General features: G+C 41.9%; 2 protein-coding genes and 1 pseudogene across 2 annotated transcripts; all 3 read right to left on the reverse strand.

Annotated features, from left to right (window-relative positions):
- Window positions 1–3494: 3494 nt before the first annotated feature.
- LOC125355034 lies at window positions 3495–4242 on the reverse strand (annotated as a pseudogene).
- A 2707-nt stretch (window positions 4243–6949) lies between these two features.
- LOC125355024 (putative olfactory receptor 2B3) lies at window positions 6950–7897 on the reverse strand. Its single transcript, XM_048351079.1, has one exon. The coding sequence runs from the start codon at window positions 7895–7897 to the stop codon at window positions 6950–6952; it is 948 nt and encodes a 315-aa protein (XP_048207036.1).
- A 10146-nt stretch (window positions 7898–18043) lies between these two features.
- On the reverse strand, window positions 18044–19018 carry LOC125355666 (olfactory receptor 2A5-like). Its single transcript, XM_048352109.1, has one exon. It carries the CDS (start codon window positions 19016–19018, stop codon window positions 18044–18046), a length of 975 nt encoding a protein of 324 aa, XP_048208066.1.
- Window positions 19019–22681: the final 3663 nt, after the last annotated feature.

Consider the following 22681-nt stretch of genomic DNA (forward strand, 5'->3'; position numbering starts at 1 on the left):
TACGGTTGGTTTACACCAACTGGTTTTGTAAGTATCGCTATTGCAATGGCTTATCTTTTTATCCTTTGTCTCTCATTTCCCTTTCCCTCCCCTAGTTCCAATACATGTCTATACAGTATCTGGGGTACTAAGATCTGTTACAGTAATAGCAGGAGTAAAAGCACAGGAAGGGAATATGAGAGAACAAAAGGTACAGTTTCACATGGTATGTTGAAATTAACTACAGCAATGATATACCACTTATTCCCATAACATGGAGTTCATTTCATTTAGCATTATCTTATGTGTTCATACGAGCATAGCTACTGAGCTGTTGTGCTCTTCTACTATGTCTATTCTAGAGATGTACTAATTATTCCCTATGAGGGAAACCATAGCGTCCGTGTTTCTTTGGGTCTGGCTCACTTCACTTAGTATGATTTTTTCCCCCAAGTACTTCTATTTCCTTATGAATGGGGAACTACTAGTCTTTCCGATAGAGGCATAGAATTCCATTGTGCATATGTACCAAATTTTCTTGATCCTCTCATCTGCTGAGGGGCATCTGGGTTGGTTCCATATTTTAGCAATGACAAATTGTGCTGCGATGAACATAGTTGTGCTGGTGGCTTTTGTGTGGTCTTGCTTGTAATCTTTTTTTTTTTTTTTTTCCCCAATCCTGGGGCTTGGATCCAGGGTTTAAGCACTGTCCCTGGCTTCTTTTTGCTCAAGGCTAGCACTATACCACTTGATCCACAGTGCCACTTCTGGCCTTTTCTGTTTATGTGGTGCTGAGGAATTGAACCCAGGGCTTCATGCATGCTCTTCCACTCTCTTCCACTAAGCCACATTCCTAGCCCTTGCTTGTAATCTTCTGGGTAATTGGCCTGCAGAAGCCTGTTGTGGAACTGAAATGGGATGAAAATGCTTGGCAATTCTGCCTTCATGTTGAATCTGTCTCCTTAGGGATCATGACCTTTGGGTCAGATCCTAGTCATCTTTGCTTGTAGATGTTTTGGAAAACTGAGAAATATTTTGTCCAGAACTATAACACAGAGTTAATGATATAGATTTGCCTAGTGTCTCTCTCCCTGCTTCAGGGTGGAAGATAACAACCAGCCACCATTACTGGAAATACAAGAGCTTGAAAGAAGAGGAAGGAGATGGCTCTGAAAATCCTGGAAGATCTCTACCTAGTCCCAGAAAAGACATGAATATTCCTCCAGTTATTAGCCTCTTTCTCTCTCTCTCTCCTTCTCTCACCCCCCCTCAGTTAGTTCCATGTCTGAAACCCCGTAGACACTCTAGAGTTAAGAAGCTCATTTGTGAGCAAAGCTCTCCTCCATTCTTTGACCACTGAATAAAGGCTTTCTTTCTCCCAATACTCATCTCTTGGACATTGATTTTTTTCTTTGAATATGCCCTTACACTTGGGTCTAGTAAGAAATGTTCCCTTCATCTCTTTGCTAAAATCAAATTTTCCCTAGGAACTGCATTCTTTTTTTTAAGTTAAATTTTATTGATAAGGTGATGTACAGAGAGGGTTACATAATAAGGTAGTGAGTACATTTCTTGTCATATTTGTTACACCCTCCTTCATTTTTCTTTCCCTTCCCTAGTTCAGATAAGCATATATACAATATCCAGTGTACCAGAATCTTATACAGTGACCACAGAGAGTACGTCAAAGGAAATTCACCTAGTACATTAAACATAATGACAACAGTAAAATCCTCCTGTTTCCATCTCCTGGAGTTCATTTTGCTTAGCCTCATCTTATATAATCATATGTATGTAGCTGTTGAGCTATTGTGCTCCTGGCAGGTCTATCCTAGACCTTTTTATGTTTATTTAGTAATTGTTTGGTTTTAGAGACATGATGTAAAGTCGCTGACCAAAACATGTGGAAATACCATTTGAAAAGAAATTTGTTATTTTACAGACATGATCTTTACTGTTCTCCCCTCCCCCTCCAACAACCACATATCAGGGAGACCACGCACCTTTGTCCTCTGTGCTTGTCTCGCTCAACATTATTTGTTCAAGATCTGACCATTTCCCTGTGAATGCCATTATTTTATCATTTTTTGCCATTAAGATTACCTTTAAGTACACATTAAACAAGAGATTGATTATCTAAAATCAAATGTAACACCTTTGAAAGAGACATATTCTAAAATAACTGATTTCAATGACAAATTAAAATTTACTGAGTAGTCTGATTTCTAAGTTTATCTTGCTGTTAATTTCATTAAACATATTGACTATTTTTTCAGTAGGCAGACAATTATGTTTACTTTGGAGACAATATTTTTTGTTGATTATTCAGTATAATTCATTATGTTACCTAATATGCACAGAATGGACTTTTCTATGAAATTATGTAGGATGTCATGTTATCTTCTCCATATTAATAACATAATTAAGTTTTATTATGTAGTTTCCATATGTATGTGTGCATGTGTGCTTTCAGTTATCAGAATAGAGACTAAAGTTTAAAGATGTTAAATGATTCAGTCAAGTCACAAAAGTAGCTATGAGGATATTTCAGAAATTCTTGACATCTAAAACAATTTGTATCTAAGTCTGTGTAAATGAAACATGTGGTCCTGGCCCCACAGTTGTGCAGATATTTGTCCCAGGAGGCTACTGTTTTTTTTTTTTTTTTTACTTAAGAGACTATTTATTGTTACTAATGTTAGTAGTACATTAGTTGTGACATTTACATGCAAACAATGTATTCTGATCAACATCTTCCTCTCTTATTCTCCTCCCTGCTCTCTCACAGCCATTTCAACGTGTACATTGTATTTTCATATGTGCAAGTAAACTTTATGGACAATATTTTTTGTTAGCTCTCTCTACTCTGGTTGCTGCTCACCACACAATCTGAGCCTGTTTTAAGAGTTCTTTTTAAAAACTGGATTTATATTCACAAGGCTTTTATCCTGTTTGGGTTCTCCAATGCAAACTGAGTTTTCTTCCAGGTGAAAGACATTCCACATCTATTACATTCCTAACATGTGTGAATTCTCTTAGGCCTGCTAAAGTGTGAATTTTGGTTGAAAGACTTTCTTTTTTTTTTTTTTTTTTTTTTTTTTTGCCACTCCTGGGTCTTGGACTCAGGGCCTGAGCACTGTCCCTGGCCTCTTCTTGCTCAAGGCTAGCACTCTGCCACTTGAGCCACAGCGCCCCCTCTGGCCATTTTCCATATATGTGGTGCTGGGGAATCGAACTGAGAGCTTCATGTGTAGGAGGCAAGCACTCTTGCCACTAGGCCATACTCCCAGCCCCGGTTGAAAGACTTTCTATGTTTACAAGGTTTCTCACCTGTGTGAATTCTATTATCCATGCCAAGGTCTGTCCACATTTGTTGTATTCATAAGGTTTCTCTCTTGTGTGTTCTCTGATGAACATGAAGGTCTGTCCAACTTCTTGGTGAAAGAGTTTGCTCATTTGTTACATTCGAACTTGCCGCTCTGCGCCGGCGTGGAAAATCTGAACTGCCTGGTCCCTCACGTTCCTCCTCCAGGCCGGGAATTGGCTGAAATGATCCCAGGGTATTGCAGACACCGGAAATCTAGGCCATACCGGTAATGCTAATATTCTCCCATGAGCTCTGTGCGCACCTTGGACAGGCCATAGATGGTTCTGGATCTCTGAATACCGAGGTCTGGGGTTGGGTTCCAGGGAGAGGTAGGTCCAAACGCCCCAATTGTACTGGGCACAAACAATCGCCCCAATTGTACTGGGCACAAACAATCGTAGATTGTGTTCTGCTGCCAAGTCTAGAATGTTATGCAATCCAGTTATATTCACAGCCCTGGCCAGGGACACGTTGGCTTCTCCCACAGCGCTGAGCAAGGCACTGTAGTGCAACAGCCAGGTGATGCAGTTGTTGACCATGATCTCACGGAGGTGCTTGTAGTCCAAGATGTTGGTGTAGACAAACGGGCCACTGTGGAAGACCTGAGCAGGGGGTTTCTTTACGTCTGATAAAATCACATTGTCCTTCCCAAATCGTCTCCTGAGGAGGTTGGTGAGCCTCACTCCCAGCTGACCAAGACCCCCTGTAATCAAGACCCGTGGAAAGTCTGCTTCAGAGAAAGAGGTGGAGTGGAAGCTGGCACCTGCTGGAATTTGCCAGGGGGAGATACCCAGAAACCGGGAGGGCAGTACAGTGCTCAGGCCTGGGCAGGCCGGGCGCAGAAGCAACATCCTCAAGACCTGCATTTGCTCCTCACATGTCCTGCGGGCGCAGCCGCCCGGAACGCGGAGCCGGGACACAGAGCCGGGGCACAAAGCACGGGCGCTGGAGCTGGGTTGCCAGAGCCGGGGCGCGGGAGCCGGGACAGGAACTGCATTCTTGGATGGGCTTTTTCATAAAAACTTAGACACATTTCTACTTTGAACTGTAAACTTTCTGTATCCATGTTCAGCCATTTCCCCCAGTCTTCTTCTATCCTGACTCCTAGACTGTACGTTTTCTGGCCTAATGAAACACCTTTATCTTCCCCTCTGTCCCCAACACACCACCTTATCTTAATATAGGCTCGGTAGCACAAGCTGTCTCTATAATGTTTCAGCAACTCTTCTCTGGTGCTGGTGGTTTGGGTGCTTGTGACACCAACCTATCTTCCCATAACATTCGTGCCACCTCCTCTTGTTGCTCTTGGCATCTGTCTTCAAGCCCTCTTCTTTGCTCCTTTCCAAAACATGCTCAGCAAATGTACTGTGAAACCTGCAGCCAAATACTATTCTTTCTTCTGTCAGTTATGAGTGGCTGGCAGAAGAAATAATAATAATAACTCACTAATAATAGTCATAACTCATCAATACCATGGCTGCCATGACTTCTATTGCTGAGTTCAAGCTGTTTTCACTAACATGTGGTTAGAATAGAGCAGTATCATCTCCATCGGAACTGTCACTGTTTTAATGTAGGCTCACATTGATTGATTGCCAGTGCAGGCCTGGGTCCTGTCCCTGAGCTTTTGTGCTCAAGACTAGTGCTATACGTCTTGAGCCATAGCTCCACTTCCAGCTTTTTTGGTAGTTCAGTGGAGCTGAGATTCTCACAAACTTTCTTCTCCTGGCTGGCTTTGAACCATAATTCTCAGATCTCAGCCTTCTGAGGAGCTAGGATTACAGGGATGACCCACTGGTGCCCAGCTACTAATTCTTATCTTAAGCCAGTTCTTAATTAGTAAGCTTCTTTTGGGCAAAGCAAGAATCTAACACAAATTTAATTAATAAATAAATTTTAAAAAAAGAAAGAATCTGACACAGAGTCTCACCACAGCATTGTGCCCTTGAATAAGCTTCTATTTGTATCCCATGGATGATTTGAACTTTCAAAAGTCAAAGCCAAGTTTGGAAAAGGGAAAGTATGGGATGGTTGTAGAGACTACAGAATGTTAGGATTAGCCAGTATTAGGAGCTCCATGCTTCCACACTCAGTTAAAAAAATCTACTGGTGGGGCTGGGGATATAGCCTAGTGGCAAGAGTGCCTGCCTCGGATACACGAGGCCCTAGGTTCGATTCCCCAGCACCACATATACAGAAAACGGCCAGAAGCGGCGCTGTGGCTCAAGTGGCAGAGTGCTAGCCTTGAGCGGGAAGAAGCCAGGGACAGTGCTCAGGCCCTGAGTCCAAGGCCCACGACTGGCCAAAAAAAAAAAAAAAAAAAAAAAAAATCTACTGGTGAAAAGGGTAATATTTGGAGGTGATTCTACCAAAATGGATAATAAGGTGTCCTTAATATCCTATCATTAGCAATCTGTGGGAGGAGGTGTGGGTGTGTGTGTGCAAGTACTAGAGTTTGAAGTCAGGGACTTACACTTGCAAGACATGTTTGATTGGCTGGAGTTCTACCACTGGGTCACAACTCCTTCTTTATTTGTTATTGTTTTTATTTTTGTTTGAGATAGGATATTACTATTAGCCCAGGCTGGTGTCAAACTTGAAATCTTCCTGCCACAGTCTCCTGCGTGCTTGGATTTACAGCATGTACCATGGTGCCTGATGTTTCAACATTATTACTCAGTTAAGATTTCAATAAATGATTATTGAAAGCTATCACATGTGGAAGATCTATGAAGGTATCTGTGAGAGGTGCTGACTAGTGATTATGAAAGTCTTTTCATGCAGCATCTTGAGGGACTGCGATAATTTATTAGGGTTTTACTGAGTTCATGGGTTTTAAGACCTGGGTGACAGACCAGGTTAACTAACTCAACAACTGAAATATAAACACGTGCTAATTTTCATTTGCAATATTAGTTAGCCCTTTCCTAAGAACGAAATGAGTCCTCTCCCTGGGCTGGGGTCATTCCCGCTATCTCATCCTAGTTTTAACATATAAGGAAACTGGCAGCTATAAACCAGTGAGCTCTTAAGCACTGTGATATCATCTGGGTCCTGTTTTGTCTGTGTTATTGACAGCAGGTCCTCACTCCTTCAGGAATGGATGGATCATATATTCTGGGGTCCACTCTCCCCTGAACAGTGCTGGATGGAGTGTGGCTAACCCTGGAGCCCTACTCCTAATGATTACTTTTCTTTCGGATTTGCTCCTTACTGAGGTAAAAGGAAATGACTGGCTTCTCTGAGTCCTCTTATCCTAGCCACCCCAAGTTGATATTAATCACCAATCCTCATCCTTCAGTCGCAATGATGTTTTGCTTTGTGCCAGGCCCTTTATTGGCCCCTGGGAAGTAGAAATGAAGCAGATGGAAGCCCTACTTGGTACTTTGTCTACAATTATAGATCTCATGCTATTCAAGGACATCTTAGCTTCTAGAATAATCAGCAAGCAAAAAGCATGTAACTACTTTTGTCCATGATCTCTATCACTGACTGCCAGTCAGTGATTGCTGCCTATACACTTCATGATGAAGAAGACTAGCGTAGAAGGGCCATGAATGCTGCTTTTCAGGTCTGGTTATGGCCTTTTCTGTTCTAGTGGCCTCACCTAGGTGTTTTACCCAGGCCTGTTACTTTGAAGAAAGCCCTTTTCACATCTTTGTTTCGGAGACTGTAGATTATAGGGTTGAGAAAGGCAGAAATAACATTATAGAATAGAGCCAGTTTCTTGTCCCGTTCTGGAGAGGCATTGGCTCCAGGGTTCATGTACATAAACATGGCGGGTCCACAGAACATGGTGACCACAGTGATGTGAGAGGCACAAGTAGAGAAGGCCTTGAGCCTTCCTTGGGCTGAGCGGATTCTCAGGATGGCAGCAAAGATGCGGACGTACGAGGCCAGGATGAAGGAAAGTGGTACCAGGAGTAGGATGAAGCCGAGGATGAAATCTACTCGATCATTGAGAGATGTGTCTGCACAGGCAAGCTTCAGCACAGCAGGGACTTCACAGAAGAAGTGGTTGATCTCATTGGGGCCACAGTAGGGAAGACGCATGGTAAAGACAGTATAGACAAGGGAACAACTAACACCCCATAGCCCACAAAAGACCACCAATGCCACACATAGCCATGGGCTCATGATAATCTTGTACCTGAGTGGGTAGCAAATGGCGACATAGCGATCATAGGCCATTACAGAAAACAGCCAGCCTTCAGTGATGCCCAACACAAGAAAGATACACATCTGGGCCACACATCCAACGTAGGAGATTGTTTTCTTCTGGCAGACAAGATGCACCAACATCTGGGGCACCGTGGTGGTGACATAGCTCATGTCCAACATGGAAAGGACACTGAGGAAGAAGTACATGGGTGTGTGGAGGCGAGAATCCAAGTAGATCAAAGTCACAATGAGCCCATTACCCACGAGTGTAGAGAGGTAGAGGAAGAGGAAGATGTTGAAGAGGATGATGTTAGTTTGGGAATTCCTAGAGAAGCCCAGAAGGATAAACTCAGAGATGGAGCTGTGGTTCTTCCAGGGGAACTCTTGCATTCTTCTTTATCTGCAGAGAGAAAAAGGAACCCAGTGTCCCAGCTTAGCATTTACATTCAGATACCATGGCTGTTGGTTCGCTGAAAAGGCCAGTGGTTATTTGATTCTTCTTGAGATTGCTGTCTGCTCAGACTCAAGAGGTCTATCTGAGATGAGGCTACATTCATGTACTTTTTCAAGTAAAAAATCTTTCCTGAGAGCCCCTGGGCTCTCATTTCCTTCCCTTTCATTAGCCCCAGAAAGGCTACCTATTTTCCTTTGCTTCAGGACCTACTGGAGTGTAGTTTGGGAGTCCTGGCTGCCTGTCAGATGGTGAAGATGGAAACTCCCCTCCCTCCTCTCTGAAAAGGTACACCCCGGACACTTTCTTCTGTGTCTTTAACCTTTTGATTTCTGAAGTAAAATGCTCAGGAAGAGTCAGAAATGTTGGGGAGGATATATGGCTCCATCCATATGAAAAGTTTTGACTTTTGGGGCTTCTGGAAGCTTTCTGATACTTTCTTTTGAGTAAAGCTATTCAGCAATTTTGACTCTTCCTATCCTGACTCACTTCTGATGGGAAGGGTCTTTTTTTTTTTTTTGCCAGTACTAGGCTTAACCTCAGGGCCTTATGCTCTCTCTTAGTCTTTCTTGTTGTTGTTCAAGGCAGGTGTACTACCACTTGAGCTAAACATCCACATCTGGCAATTTTCTGGTTGATTGGAGATTAAAGTCTCATGGAATTTTCTGCTTAGGCAGGCTTTGAACCCTAATCCTCAAATCTCAGCCTCCTCCTGACTAGCTACAATTGCAGGAGTGAACTACCAGTGTCCAGCTTGCCTCAGCTAGAAGGCAGAACAATGTGTGTCTTTTCTTGGTATTTCCAGAACACTCTACCCCATAGATATCCTTGCTAACAATAATTCATCCTCAGAGTCCTTTGCTTTCCTTGAGATTTGTGATTGGCAGAGAATCCAATACAGACTGTGCTTAGTTTGTACCTTTGCAGATGAAAGCTGGCTCACTTGTTCATGGCGCCGTAGGAGGTGGTGATATCTGGTGGTAAAACATGAGATTTGGAATCAGAACACTTGAATTTGAGTCTTGGTGCTTCTACTGGGGTCCTGGTCAAATAAACCAATCTCTATGAGCCTTTGTTTCCTTCTCTATGAAGTAGACATATTACCTATCAGGGAGATAGCCTGAGAGGAGCATGTATGATGTGCATGAGGTGACTAGCATTGTGAATAGCACAGAGAAGGAGCTCAGTAATGCCCTCAACTGCCCTTCCTCATGCTGTCACTGAAGGAATGGGCAACATACACTGATTAAACATCTTCTGCCTATCATACCCCTGTTCCGGGAGCTGGAGAGATAAGGACAAATAAGGGCAAGACATGCTATATTTCTAATCACCAAAGAGCTTACAGTCTAGGTGGGTAAATCGAGAAATAGATACACAAGCCATTTCCAGTGTGTTAAGCACCATGGTGGAAATGTGTGCTGCCAGTTATAGATCTGTGCTATGTGCTAGGTATTCGAAAATTAAAGTCACTTGCTCTCTTCTCTCAAAGCAGATGTACATCTTAAAGGATGAGTAGGGATTGATTATGCAAAGAATACAAGGAAGAGTTTTGCCAACCGATGGAGCAGCAGGTGCAAAGTCACATAGCCCAGGAAGAGCTTTGGACATGCAGGGAGCACAAAAGATACACTGGGGTATTAGAAAAGGGGATTATTGGAAAAATGAGTCTGAGATGGAGAAGGAAAGAAGGGATAAACAGCATTGTATACCTTTCTAAGGAATACAGAATGTTGTCCTTTAGTGTGGTAGACCACTGATGAATTTAGACCAATACAGCTGGTGAGATAAAGTGCTTCCTATCATGTGTTAAGGCCCTGGGGTCATCACTATAAAGAAACTTTACATCAAAAGAAGTGAACTTTGAAGTTACATCCTTGGCACAGGACCCTATCAGCTCAAGGGATGGGGCAGGGATGTGTCTGCAGTGTTCAGACCATTGGGGAGCAGTGTTCTCCCTCCTGGCCCATGGTCTAAGGAGAATATAGACAAGTTGAAGCAAGTGCTGAAGAAGAGGCTGGAAACTACATTGTGTGAGGTGAAGTTGAAACAATCAGGAAGGTTTCTCCAGAACCAGATGATGAAGGATGTTCTGAGGCTGGGGTCCAATGCTTTGATAGCTCCCAATGTGGGAGCTATACCCACAAGTCAGTTTTGGGCTCAATGAAATCCCATGACAGTAATAGGGCAAGGCCACAGATGGAGTGCAGTGAGCTTCGGGACTCCCTCCAAAGAGCAAGAAGAACTAGGTAACCATGTCAGGGCTGCACTGGGACGAGTTGGGTGCATGGCAGGGGAGGGAAGCCCCGAGCCAACTCCAGCTCATAGAGTTGAGGACCACAGCTCCACACAGCGGGGAGTGAGTGAGTCTCTCAGCTCCATACCAGCCAGAAGAGCCAAGGGCACTAACATGCCTTTCCCATTTCATCTTTGAGCTTCACCTAGACCTGATGACTGCATGGGTACTGTGGTCTCTCAGTAGGCATCTCACAGTCAGCTGCTGCTATCACTGACCACGACATGATGCAGAATGAAAGGAGAGGAGAGAAAGCATGCAAGACAGTTGTAGAAGAGCAAAACAAACAAACAAAACAGATGAACAAGAAGACTTCAACTCTATTACGCTCTTCTTTCCATCTATCCCAAGGCCTCCTTATCCCCGGGCTGGTCCAGAGAGAAACTCCAGAATGAGTTACTCCTAGTTGTTCCCAGTTTCCAAGTCTCTATCCAGTTCCTTGTCTCGTGAAGCATGAAATGGCCCTTTCTGCAGTTCCCGTAACCAATCATCCTTACATGTACTTCTCCCATCAGTCTCTTGTCCTGTGTCTTCAAGTGTCAAAATGTGATTACTAGGATACAGAGGAGAGCCAAATGCCTTAGCTCCACAGCAACAGCCTTCACCTCCTTCCACTCTCTCCTTGTCAACGAAGGAGCACAAAAACAAAGGCGGCAAGAAACAGAGAGCAATCAATGAACAGAGCAGGACAGGGATCAGGTGCCAGGCCTGCAGAGCCTGATGTGAATGGGAGGGAGGGAGGAGGAGACCAGTATCCAGGCAGAAAAAGTGAGGCCCCAGATAGCTAGGGATGATCAGGTGGGGACTACCCAGGTGTGAGGACTGCCTTCCTCAAGCCTCCACCCTTCCCTTCCTACTCCTTACCTGGCCCAGGAGCATGTGAAGGATGAACCAAGAACCTGCTATGTCTTCCTTTAACATTCTGCTCCTGGTCCTCAGGGAGGATGAATCACACGGCTTCTTAATGAGCCTTCTGTGTCTTGGGCTCCTCCAAGTCCCTCTACAGCTCTCCTAAGCCCTCAGCACACATTTCACCTCAGCAGCCTTATACCCAAGAAAGATCTCCCCAACTCTCCCAATCTAAGGTTCCCTTCTCCCTGTAATTGCTCCCTACTCCCTCTTCACATACCAGAGAAAATGAATATGTGAACATCAAGTGGAGTAAATGCATGGGTTGAGAGGTGTCGTGGTGAGGGCTGGACAAGCATGTTAGAGAAGCCTACCATGGGCCATAAAGAATGATCTCCTGGGGTGGGGAATATGGCCTAATGGCAAGAGTGCTCGCCTCCTATACGTGAAGCCCTGGGTTCAATTCCTCAGCACCACATATATAGAAAATGGCCAGAGGTGGCGCTATGGCTCAAGTGGTAGAGTGCTAGCCTCGAGCAAAAAGAAGCCAGGGACAGTGCTCAGGCCCTGAGTCCAAGCCCCAGGACTGGCAAAAAAAAAAAAAAAAAAAAAATCATCTCCTAATTCTCATGTGAATAGTTTGTCAGTTTCAGAAGACACTGACTGAAAAGGATGTGGGGTTTTGATTGGGATCTATTTTGAATCAATGTATTTTTAGAGTGTATTGCCACATAAGTAATCTTAAGCCACCCAATCAGTGGACACGGGATGCTTTCTATTTTTCTAGAGTATCTTTAACTTCTTCCCATGATAGTTGGTAGTTTTTGGTGTTCAAGTCTTATACTTCTTTTGATGAATTTATTCCTATGTGTTTTATTCTTTTTGATGCTATTTGAGTAAATAGAACTCTTTCTCTTCATTCCCCCCTCCCCCCTCCTCCTTGTCAGTTGTAGGGCTTGAAATCAGAGCCAGACCACTGTGCCTGAGCTCTTTTGCTCAAGATTAGTGTTCCACCACTTTGAACCACTTCCAGTTTTCTGGTGGTTAATTGGAGATAAGAGTCTCATCCTCAGATCTCAGCCTACTGAGCAGCTAGGATTATAGTCATGAGCCACTGGTGCCTGTCGAAAGTCTTTTTTTAAATTAAGATTTTTTTATTAGTAAACATTAGTTGCACAAAAGAATTTCTTGGTGACATTTCCATGCATGCATACAACATACCCCTCATCAATATCACCCCCTCTATCACTCTCCCTTATCTTCCTCTCATCCTTAGAACACTTTCAACAGGTTTCATTGTTTCTGTTTTCATATTTACATATGAAATACTTTGACAATATTCATCTTCATCTACCCTCTCAATTCACCTTCCCTTTCCCTCTAATTTCTGCCTCCTCCAACAGGACCTGCTTTACTCTCCTGTCATTCACTTTTTAGTGTATTTAATTGTACAAAAGGGTTTCACCATAGTATTTCACACATGTATACATAATGTTTTCATCAGAACAACTCCCATCTCTTCCCATATCCTCCCCCTATTGTTGAACTTTTTTTTTTTTTTCAGTCCTGGAGCTTGGATTCAAGGCCTGAGCACTATCACTGGCTTCCTTTCGCTCAAGGCTAGCACTCTACCTCTTGAGCCACAGGACTACTTTTGGCTTTTCTGTTTATGTGGTGCTGAGGAATCGAACCCAGGGCATCTTCACTCATGTGAGGCAAACACTCTACCACTAAGCCATATTCCCAGCCCCTGAACTTCTTTTAGTAAGCTTTCTTATGCTACCTTCATACATAGACACAATATATTTTGATACTATTCATTTTCTTACCATTCTCTGTCCCTTTTTATCCTTTTTTGGGGGAGTAAAATCTATAGTAATATCCCCTCTTTACTTCACATTTTAGTAATTTATCTCCTCCCTTTGTTCTTGATTGTTCTAGCTATAGGTTGGCCATTTTGCTCATCTTTTAAATAAACTTTCATTCACATTCTCAATTTTTGTCTATTCTCAAATATTTTCAATTCTATTTTATTTTTACTCAGAGATTTATTTCCTTCATTTGTTTACTTTTAGTTTACTTATCTGTATGTACTTTCTTATGGTTATTGAATTGAGGTCTTTTTACTGCTCTTTAAAATATAGGCATTTACTACTTAAAGAAAAATTTAAAAATTAAATATAGACATTTACAGCTATACCTTTCTTCCTCAGCATTGCTTTAGTTGAATCCCATGAGTTTTGCTTGTATTAGCATTCTTAAATTCATTAATTAGTTCTAATGGGTTCTTTATGTATAAACTTTGTAGGCTTCAGTTTTGCAGGGACAGGACATTAGCAAATAGAGACAATTTTCTTTTCTTTTCTCCTTTCTTGTCTTATTGCATTGGTTAGATTTCCAGTTTAAATAGGAGCAGTGGAAGCAAACATCCTCACCTTAGCTTAGATTTAGTGGGAAAGCACTAAGTCCTTCATCATTATTTGCAAAGCTTTTTGCAGTTTTTGTTTACAAGAACTTCCTCATAGTGAGAAATTGCCTTCTATTCTATTTTTGCTGTTTGTACAGGTGATTTTCTTGTTTGTCTTGATTGTTGTTTGCACTTGAAATAGCTTAGTGAAGTGGTTACAAATATAGCAGAAGTATATAATAGAATCTATAGAGAGCTCAAATACTATAATTTTTCAGAAAGACTAAGTCAAAACCCAACAAAATACCAGAAAATGGGTGCTTGCAAGGCGGGGGGCAAGGAGAGAGGGTGAGAGAGGGGGAAAATGCAGTCAAGAATTCATTGTATATACCACAGAACGGAGAAAAATAAGGGAGAGTGGTCCAAGAGGTATGAAGGTGTTGAAGGGATGACAAAAAGCAAGATGCATTGTATGCATAAATGGCTTTGTTAAATGGTGAAAATAATCAATTCTTATCCTAAAAATTTAAGAAAAGTGAGGAAAGGGTGAGGGGTGGGTGAGAATGTGGAGAGGGGTGACATTGATCAACACACTGTTTTCATAAACTGCTTTGTTGAATGGCAACTCCTTTGTATAACTACTTAAAGATAATAAAAACATTCAAAAATAGCTTAATGAAAATGTATTACAGTACATATTAGTAATTCTTTTTGTTAAAGGGACTCAAGGTTGGATTTCAGCTTCGTATTGATTTGTTTGTAAGGCTAGAGTTGAGTGCTTAGGTTGGCGGTGTTGAGAGTTCATGAGGGCCTGTGGCTCGTGGTTATCATCTTAGCTGCTCAGAAGGCAGATATTGGGAGGATTGTAGTTTAAGGCCAGCCCTGGGGAAAAACTTCATGAGACCTCATCTCAACCAACAAAAGCTGGGCATGGTGATGTGCCTATCATTCCAGCTATGAGGGAAATGTACATAGGAGGACTGTAGTCTAGCCAAGCTCCAGCAAAAGTGTGAGACCCTATTTGAAAAACAACAGAAGCACAGGAGGTAGATGTAGGAGGCCTGGGGTCCAAGGCTAATCCCAGGCAAAAGTGAGCCCAGACCCTATCAGAAAAATAAATCGGAAAAAAAAAGTTAAAAAAAAACAAAAGCAAATGGGCTGGGAACATGGCTCAAAGGGCAGAGCGTCTACCTGGTGAGCACAAGGCCCTGAATTCAAACCCCACTGCTGCTGAAAGAAGAATTTTGTGGGGAACTTTCATGGAGACTGAAAAATAGGAAACTCCCTAAAGGAGAGACCAGTGAGAAACCTTCATAACTGAGCAAGGAGACATTTGGAAACCGGCAGAGAAGGTAGGTATTCTTGGTATACTAGCCCATGCAGATAGACCTAAGAAATCAAGATGGGCTAAGGAGAAGAACTGATTGAAGTTGGGTAGGCCTTCTTCGCCTGCTTTGAGAAGTCTAACAAGAAAACGCTTTTCGGGCTGGGAATATAGCCTAGTGGCAAGAGTGCCTGCCTCGGATACATGAGGCCCTAGGTTCGATTCCCCAGCACCACATATACAGAAAACGGCCAGAAGCGGCGCTGTGGCTCAAGTGGCAGAGTGCTAGCCTTGAGCGGGAAGAAGCCAGGGACAGTGCTCAGGCCCTGAGTCCAAGGCCCAGGGCCAAAAAAAAAAAAAAAAAAGAAAACGCTTTTCGCTCCAGCAAATGAGCCTCAGTGCTCCCGCCCGGTGACCTCGAAACAATTTTCTTAACAACCCCCCAAGAAACATAATCAGCACGTGTTGCTGACAATTCTATTTCTGTCTCCAGAAACCCAAAGCTCTACTTCCTCTGGGGCTTGCCTCCTGAGAGGCAATGTTCTTCGTCCAGACGGTAAGCCCTGGCACTGGAGACTCCTCTCAGCTCACGGGCCTGCCTCATTCTTAGAACTTAGATTCTTTGACCGCTTGGGGAATTGTAAGAGCACTCTAGACAGAAATCTTCCTTGGCTTAGCTTCTGGAGAAAGTTGCTAATGAGCAAAGTATGCATACAGTATTTATTGTTTTCTTAATGTTTAGATGATTTTGGTTTACCAATAAGGCTCTTTTAAGTCAGTTAAAAGCAGTTGAATGTTTTGTTAACTAAAAGCTACCAGAAAGAAAGACACATAAAGAGTACCTGAAGAAAATAAGAGGGTAATACTGTTTGAAAAGATGTGTACGCATTTCCTTACTTATGTAACTGTAACCCCTCTGTACATCACCTTTACAATAAAACTTAAAAACAAAAAAGAAGCACCTGAGAGGCCAAGCCATGAGAATTAATAGTTCAAGGTCAGCCTGGGCTCCATGAAAGAGCCTTTGTAAACAAACAGTGCCTTATGTAAAAGATCTGTGTTATATCATTGTTTCCAAAGTAATTTAATATTGGTCTGAAATTAAAGGTAACTTCATAGAAATTTGAACTGTGATGAGAGAACACTAGAAATTGTTTTGTTACTAGTTAATGTGACAGCTGATATTGTGATTGTGGCCCACTAATATTGTATGTGTGTATGTGTATTTTGAAGACATTTCTCTACATGCAGTCAGTTGTCATCACAAATATCCCCTCCAATGCCTTCTAGCTTTATAAATCTGACCTTAATATTTGAAGTTGATGAACACTGGCTAGAGGCATGGCTCAAGTGGTAGAGCACCTGCCTCGCAAGTGCAAGGCCTTAACTTTATTCCCCATGTTATCATAATTTCTAAATGGAAGTTGATCGTCACAATTATATTACTAATAATTTAATGGGTATAAGCTATTTATTTTGAAGGCAATAACTCTTACGGTAATGTATACAATTATTTAAGTTTTATGTCCATCGTCATTTGAGGTTAAAAACAATTTTATGAAATTAGATCTAAAATACACTGGGATATGATAAAGTATACAGGATTGTAGACACGCACACACAGTTGAGACCAAAAGAGGATACTCTTAGCAGAGACACACCAAAGCATAATGTCTATATACCTCTTTATAGTTATATAAAATAATATATATAGCAAAATGAACTCCAAATTATGGAAACAAGAAATCTCTCTTTTTAAAAAAATTATTTTTGATGGCTCGTCTTCTTTTCTTTATGTATGGTGTATTCATGTGTACATCTTTGGGAGAGTGGGGGAGAGGGTACAGAACTCTAGGGGAAAAGGGTGAAAAAGTGCAGCAGTGGGGCTCACTGGACACTGATAAAAGTGAACTCTACAACTCATGGGTGGAGACAGGAGGGAGAGACTGGGAGAGAGTGAGGGAGCAGATGACACTGTATGAAAGGAAATGTACTCATTACCTGACTCATGTAATTGTAATCCCTCTGTACACCACATTTATAATAACAATAACTTCAAAAAGAAAACAAATCCTGCCATTCTAAAAGGAAAATAAAACAATGTTCTGTAAAACCAATAATATCTAGTCATTATTTTCATCTTATATAGAAGAAGACTGAGTTCCAGAAACATTGGGTGTTTCCTCCCAAGATCTCAATTAAGCCAAGGCTAAGATCCAAAGCTTTGGTGGTAGAGGAAATTTAAGATTAAACCGGTTGTGGACACCTGTCCTTGTAAATAAGTCAGGGTACCCAGGAGCCACAGTTAGGGTAGATAGAAATAGGAGAGGGGTTCATGAAAGTGAAGGAGGTCTGAAGGACCTCCTTGGGGAAGATTTCAGACTTCAAGGATAAGGATGGAGTTGGTGGGGGGTGGGAATCATTCGACAACTCTATGGAGAAGTTAATATACAATTATGCAGTGCTATTTGCTTAGGCTTCAGAATCCTGAAGGTAAGAAAGAGCTAAAGCTCCCAAGAAAGCTTTTGACTTCAAGAATCTGAACCCATGGTTGTAACTTGGAATCCTAAGTCTTTTTAATTTTCCTCAACAACATGGCATTCACTTTCCATTGGCTGCATGAGAGTTAGGTGACATAACATGATAGATAAAAGCCTGGGTCTTGCAACTCTGCTCCTTGGGTTTCAATCTCAGCTATTTTATTTTCTACCTTGGTGGCATTTAAAAATTTAAACTTCTTGTGTCTCCATTTCTTCTTTATTTGGCTTCCTATAAAATTAATTTTTATTAGTGTACATAGAATAACTTAGATAGATTTTATTGTCTCATTTCTACATTTGCACATCCATCCATCCTATCCAGGCATTTCAGTTTATCTCTACAAAGGAGATCATACCTACCTTGAGAATTATTGCATGCATTTAAAATAATGAATACATTATCACCCAGGCATGGTGTCACACACCTATGTCCCTAGCTTCTTGGAAGGTTAAGGCAGAAGAGCTGCTTATGCCTATGAATTCAAGAGCAACTTAAACAACATAGCGAGACCCCTTTCAAAAAGGACATATAAAGCTATAAGGCCTTTAGACAGCAACTGTCATATAGAAAGAGCATTATAAAGTTAGCTGTTATTATTTAGGCATGAAATCATATATAATGCACACAGTAGGCCAGAGGCAATGAAGACATTTATGGTCCATGGCCTATTACACATTCTCACTCACTCCAACCAACTTTAAGAAAGCCCTCTTCACATCCTTGTTCCGAAGGCTATAAATAATAGGGTTAAGAAAGGCAGAAATGACATTATAGAATAAGGCCAACTTCTTATCATCTTCTGGGGAGGCCTCGGAACCAGGCCTCATATACATGATCATGCATGGAATACAGAACATGGTGACCACAGTGATGTGTGAGGCACAAGTGGAGAAGGCCTTTATCCGCCCTTGTGTGGAACGGATCCTTAGAATAGACATGAAGATCCGGATATACGAGGCCAGGATGAGGGATAATGGAATCAGAAGCAAGATGAAACCCAAGATAAAGTCCACTTGGTCATTGAGGGATGTGTCTGCACAGGCCAACTTCAAGACAGCAGGAATTTCACAAAAGAAGTGGTTGATCTCATTGGGGCCACAGTAAGGCAGATTCATGGCAAAGACGGTGTAGACAAGGGCACAGATGAGACCACAAAGAGCCGAGCTGACCGCCAGAAGGATACATAGTGTTTGGCTCATCTGAACCCCATAGTGGAGTGGATAGCATATGGCAACATACCTGTCATAGGCCATAGCGGCAAAAATCCAGGTCTCGGTGATGCCTAACGTCAGAAAAATGTACATCTGGACCACACACCCAACGTAAGAGATGGTCTTATTTTTGCTTACTAGGTGGACCAACATCTGGGGCACAGTGGTGGTGGCATAGCTGAGATCCAGCAGGGACAGGATACTGAGGAAGAAGTACATGGGCGTGTGGAGTCGGGCATCTACTCTGATCAGGGTAACAATGAGCCCATTGCCCAGGACTGTAAATAGGTAGAGGAAGAGGAAGAAGAAGAAAAGGATCCAGTTGGTTCTGGGGTTCCTGGAGAAGCCCAAGAGGATAAATTCAGTTACAAAGCTGTGATTCCTCCAATCTCGACTGTGCACCACCTTCCTTCTGAGGAAGGAAGAGGCCATGATCCTAGAGATTTTTCAGTCTCCGTGGGAGAAGACTCTACAGATCCACAGATGCAGGAGCCGAAGCCAAATATTGACCTATCTTCACACCCAGGGAGTGTCCCATCCACATTGGCCTAGAATAGCTATAGAAGGATTCTACCAAAGTGTTGGTTTGTCTAGCCCTGGCAAAATTCCAAGGTTCCTGCGATTGGAATTGTACAGAGTAATAGTCTTATTTTGAAGGAACACAATGCGCATACACACAGCACAAGCCAGTCAAAGTGAGGATGCTTGTGAAATACAAAATGTTTTGCAATAAAAATTAAAAGGCTTAGAACTGTCCAAAGCTCCTAAAGTCATTGTTTCAAATATCAAGACCAATTGATATTGCAAAGGTGAGGATGGCATAAATATAAAACCAACAAGAAAACCAATTTCTTCTCTTGGCCTCCTTTTCCTCTGATGCTATACCTTTGATGATATATATGTTATAATTTCCAGGAAAAAGAGGAATTTCAAAAAACCAACTATTTAAAAAATTCCTTCAACACATCTTCCCAGGCCTACCTGCAGTGGTTACAACAGTACAGGATGTACTGACACATAAAGGTACCACAGGGTATGTTGGGTGCCATGGGTCATGCCTTTAATCCTAGCTATTCAGGAAGCTTAGATCTGAGGATCTAGGTTCAAAGCCAGGCTGGGAAGACTCTCCAATTAATCAGCTAAAAACTCGAAATGGAAGTGTGGTTCAAGTGCTAGACCTTGGGCCTTGTGCAAGAATGCAAGGCCCTGAATTCAAGCCCCAATACCCTCACACATGCACACACACACACACACACACACACACACACACACACACACACACACACACACACACAATCAAGCAAGCAAGCAATCACTCAATCACAGAGGCTTAACAATTGAAACATAGGAAAAACATCTGTGCCTCTAGCACATATCCAAAGGATGGGATGTATTTACTTGAAAATGAAGTGCCCATGTATTCTGAAATTCTTTCTTAAAAGCCAGTAAGGAACCCACAGCCAAGCTACTCCCAGGAAGAGGGTTGAGTGGCAAGTTGGGGATGGATCTTCACTTTGGTCTGAACTCAACTTCCTTACTAGGTTAGCAGTGTAGATAACAGAACATTACCGACCCATCCTTTTTCCTTTATCGAATGTCATCTCCTGGATGTGCGTCTTTCCCAGACCCTAAAGAAGAAACGGTTATTTATTAAATGGCACTGTATAAAATGCTGTAAAATGTGATTTTATTTGAAAATCACTACTGTGATCCAGTGAGCTCAGCATCCTTATTTCCCTTTCTGCAAAATCAGGCATCCAAAGTTGAGAATCAATAAAAGCAACAGAGTCAGGACTTGAACTCAAGCCCCATTTTTAAAAATTTTTATTACCACACTAAGCTACAATTTGTCTCCCAAACCACCCAATTTCATGAAGGGTTTAGCAGGATACTAACTACTGTTTAGGCCCTCTTTGAGTGACATTATGCAAGAAAATAAACTTGTGATTTGACCTATTGATATTTTAGCTGATGAAAAATACCAATCTCATAACATTAACATTGCCTAAATCTTGTATCAAAATGTCAATATATGAGATACTTACCAATTCAAGTAAAAAAAAACACCACATAAGACCATGGACAGGATTCAGCCTCAGATGGATAAGGAAGTTGACATTAATTAATGTTCCTGTTAGAAGAAAAATGTAGTAATAGAGGAGTTAAGAGGATCTGAATTTGAATCTTCACTGCAATTGTGAATTCAACCTAGGCTGCCGATGTTAACTATATCTAAAACTTCTGAAAACTTTCTGGTTTCCTAGAAACCTGTTCCTCCCAGACTTTCTTAACTTAGTTAACTGCAATTTCGTCCTGGGAGGTGGCTAAAATGAAAAAAAGAACCTGAAAGTCTTTCAAACATTTTTCCTTTCCCCATTCAGTAGATATTGTTAGTTCTCTCATATATATGCATATATACATATATATATTCATACATTCAATGTTCTGAGATAGATATACTATTTTCTGAAATGTTTCAGAAGATATGTATGCATGCATACATATATGTATGTATATATCTGTGTGTGTATGAGAGAGAGAGAAAGAGAAAATATCACTTCTCACCATCTCCACCATTACCTCAAATGCAGGTCATTTTCTCTTTCAAGTGTATCACAATATTCCTAAGAGTCCCATACCTTCCTCTTCTTCCTCACAGTCTTTCCTTAGTGTAGTCACTATAGTGGTTCAAGATATCACAACCACTAGAGTGATTATGTAAATCACTGATCACCCCAGTCCAGTGGCTTCTTGCATTATTCAGAAGACCAGCCCAAGTCTGGCTAAGGGGTCAGGGTCCTCCTCATCTCCCTGCCCTTACCCCTGCTCCTCCCTTCTCTGTCTGTTCCAGCCACACAGCCTTTTGTTGTCTCTCACTCCAGGCATGCTCCTTCTGTGGAGCTTTTCGAGCATTCTGTTGGAAATTCCTTCTCCATGTTGCTTTATGGTCTACATCCTCTCCAATGTTATCCCCTCAGGGAAGATTTGTGTCTTTTTTTTTTCTTTCCATCCACTTCTTTTTTAAAATTTTTATTTATTTATTAAACAAAATTTTTTGACAAGGTGTTGTGCAAAAGGGGTACAGTTACATAGTAGGGCAGTATGTACATTTCTTGTGTCATCTTACACCGTGTTTTTCTTTCCCTTCCCTAGGTCAGGTAGACATATATACAATACACAATGTACCAAGAACATATACAGAAGCCACGTGGCCTACGCCAAATTCGCCTAGGTCTTTAAATGTAATGTCTACAATAGACAGTATGTCGACAATAGTCTTTGGTTGTTTTTTTTTTTTTTTTCTTGGCCAGTCCTGGGCCTTGAACTCAGGGCCTGAGCACTGTCCCTGGCTTCCTTTTGCTCAAGGCTAGCACTCTGCCACTTGAGCCACAGCGCCACTTCTGGCCGTTTTCTGTATATGTGGTGCTGGGGAATTGAACCCAGGGCCTCATGTATACGAGGCAAGCTCTCTTGCCACTAGGCCATATCCCCAGCCCGACAATAGTCTTATATGAACATACATACAGGATTTGTGTCTTTCTTGACCATCTTGTCTAAAATGGAAGGGGTTTGCACTCCCTATCTCCACCTCCTGTTTTATTTTGCTCTAGCATTTAGCTTCTTTCTAATGTAATATATAATTGAAATTCTTTTCCGTGTACCTCAATAAGAATGCAGGATGTTTTTAACTGTATTTTGATTCTAGTGTTACTAGACTTTAGAACACTGTCTGACATCTAATAGGCGTGTATAAATGAGCTGAGTCTGATATAGGTCTTGGGGAAGGGAGTGTCAACCAGTGGTCAGCCACTGGTGGAACTATCCTTGGTACTGAACTTTGCTTCTAAAGAGCTAACCACTGTACTGACCTGGTCTAGAGCTTTTCCTTGTATTTATGAAGCTCTCAACAGATCTCTCTCTCCCTTCTCTTTCTCTTCTCTCTCACTCTCGCTCTGTCTGCCTGTCATTGTTTTTGTTTGAAGAACTGAGGTTTTGCACTTGCTAAGACAAGTGCTCTATGACTTGAGCCACACCACCAGCCCTTTTGTGCTTTGGCTAACTTTTTGGATATGGTTTCCTGGTTTTGCCTGGGGA

Source organism: Perognathus longimembris, chromosome 7 (genome assembly GCF_023159225.1).
Source record: "Perognathus longimembris pacificus isolate PPM17 chromosome 7, ASM2315922v1, whole genome shotgun sequence".
NCBI classification, from domain to species: Eukaryota; Metazoa; Chordata; class Mammalia; order Rodentia; family Heteromyidae; genus Perognathus; species Perognathus longimembris.

Bases quoted from the DNA above. Each gene is read 5' to 3' on its own strand.
- LOC125355024 (XM_048351079.1), bottom strand. From the start codon at position 7,897: ATGCAAGAGTTCCCCTGGAAGAACCACAGCTCCATCTCTGAGTTTATC.
- LOC125355666 (XM_048352109.1), bottom strand. From the start codon at position 19,018: ATGGCCTCTTCCTTCCTCAGAAGGAAGGTGGTGCACAGTCGAGATTGG.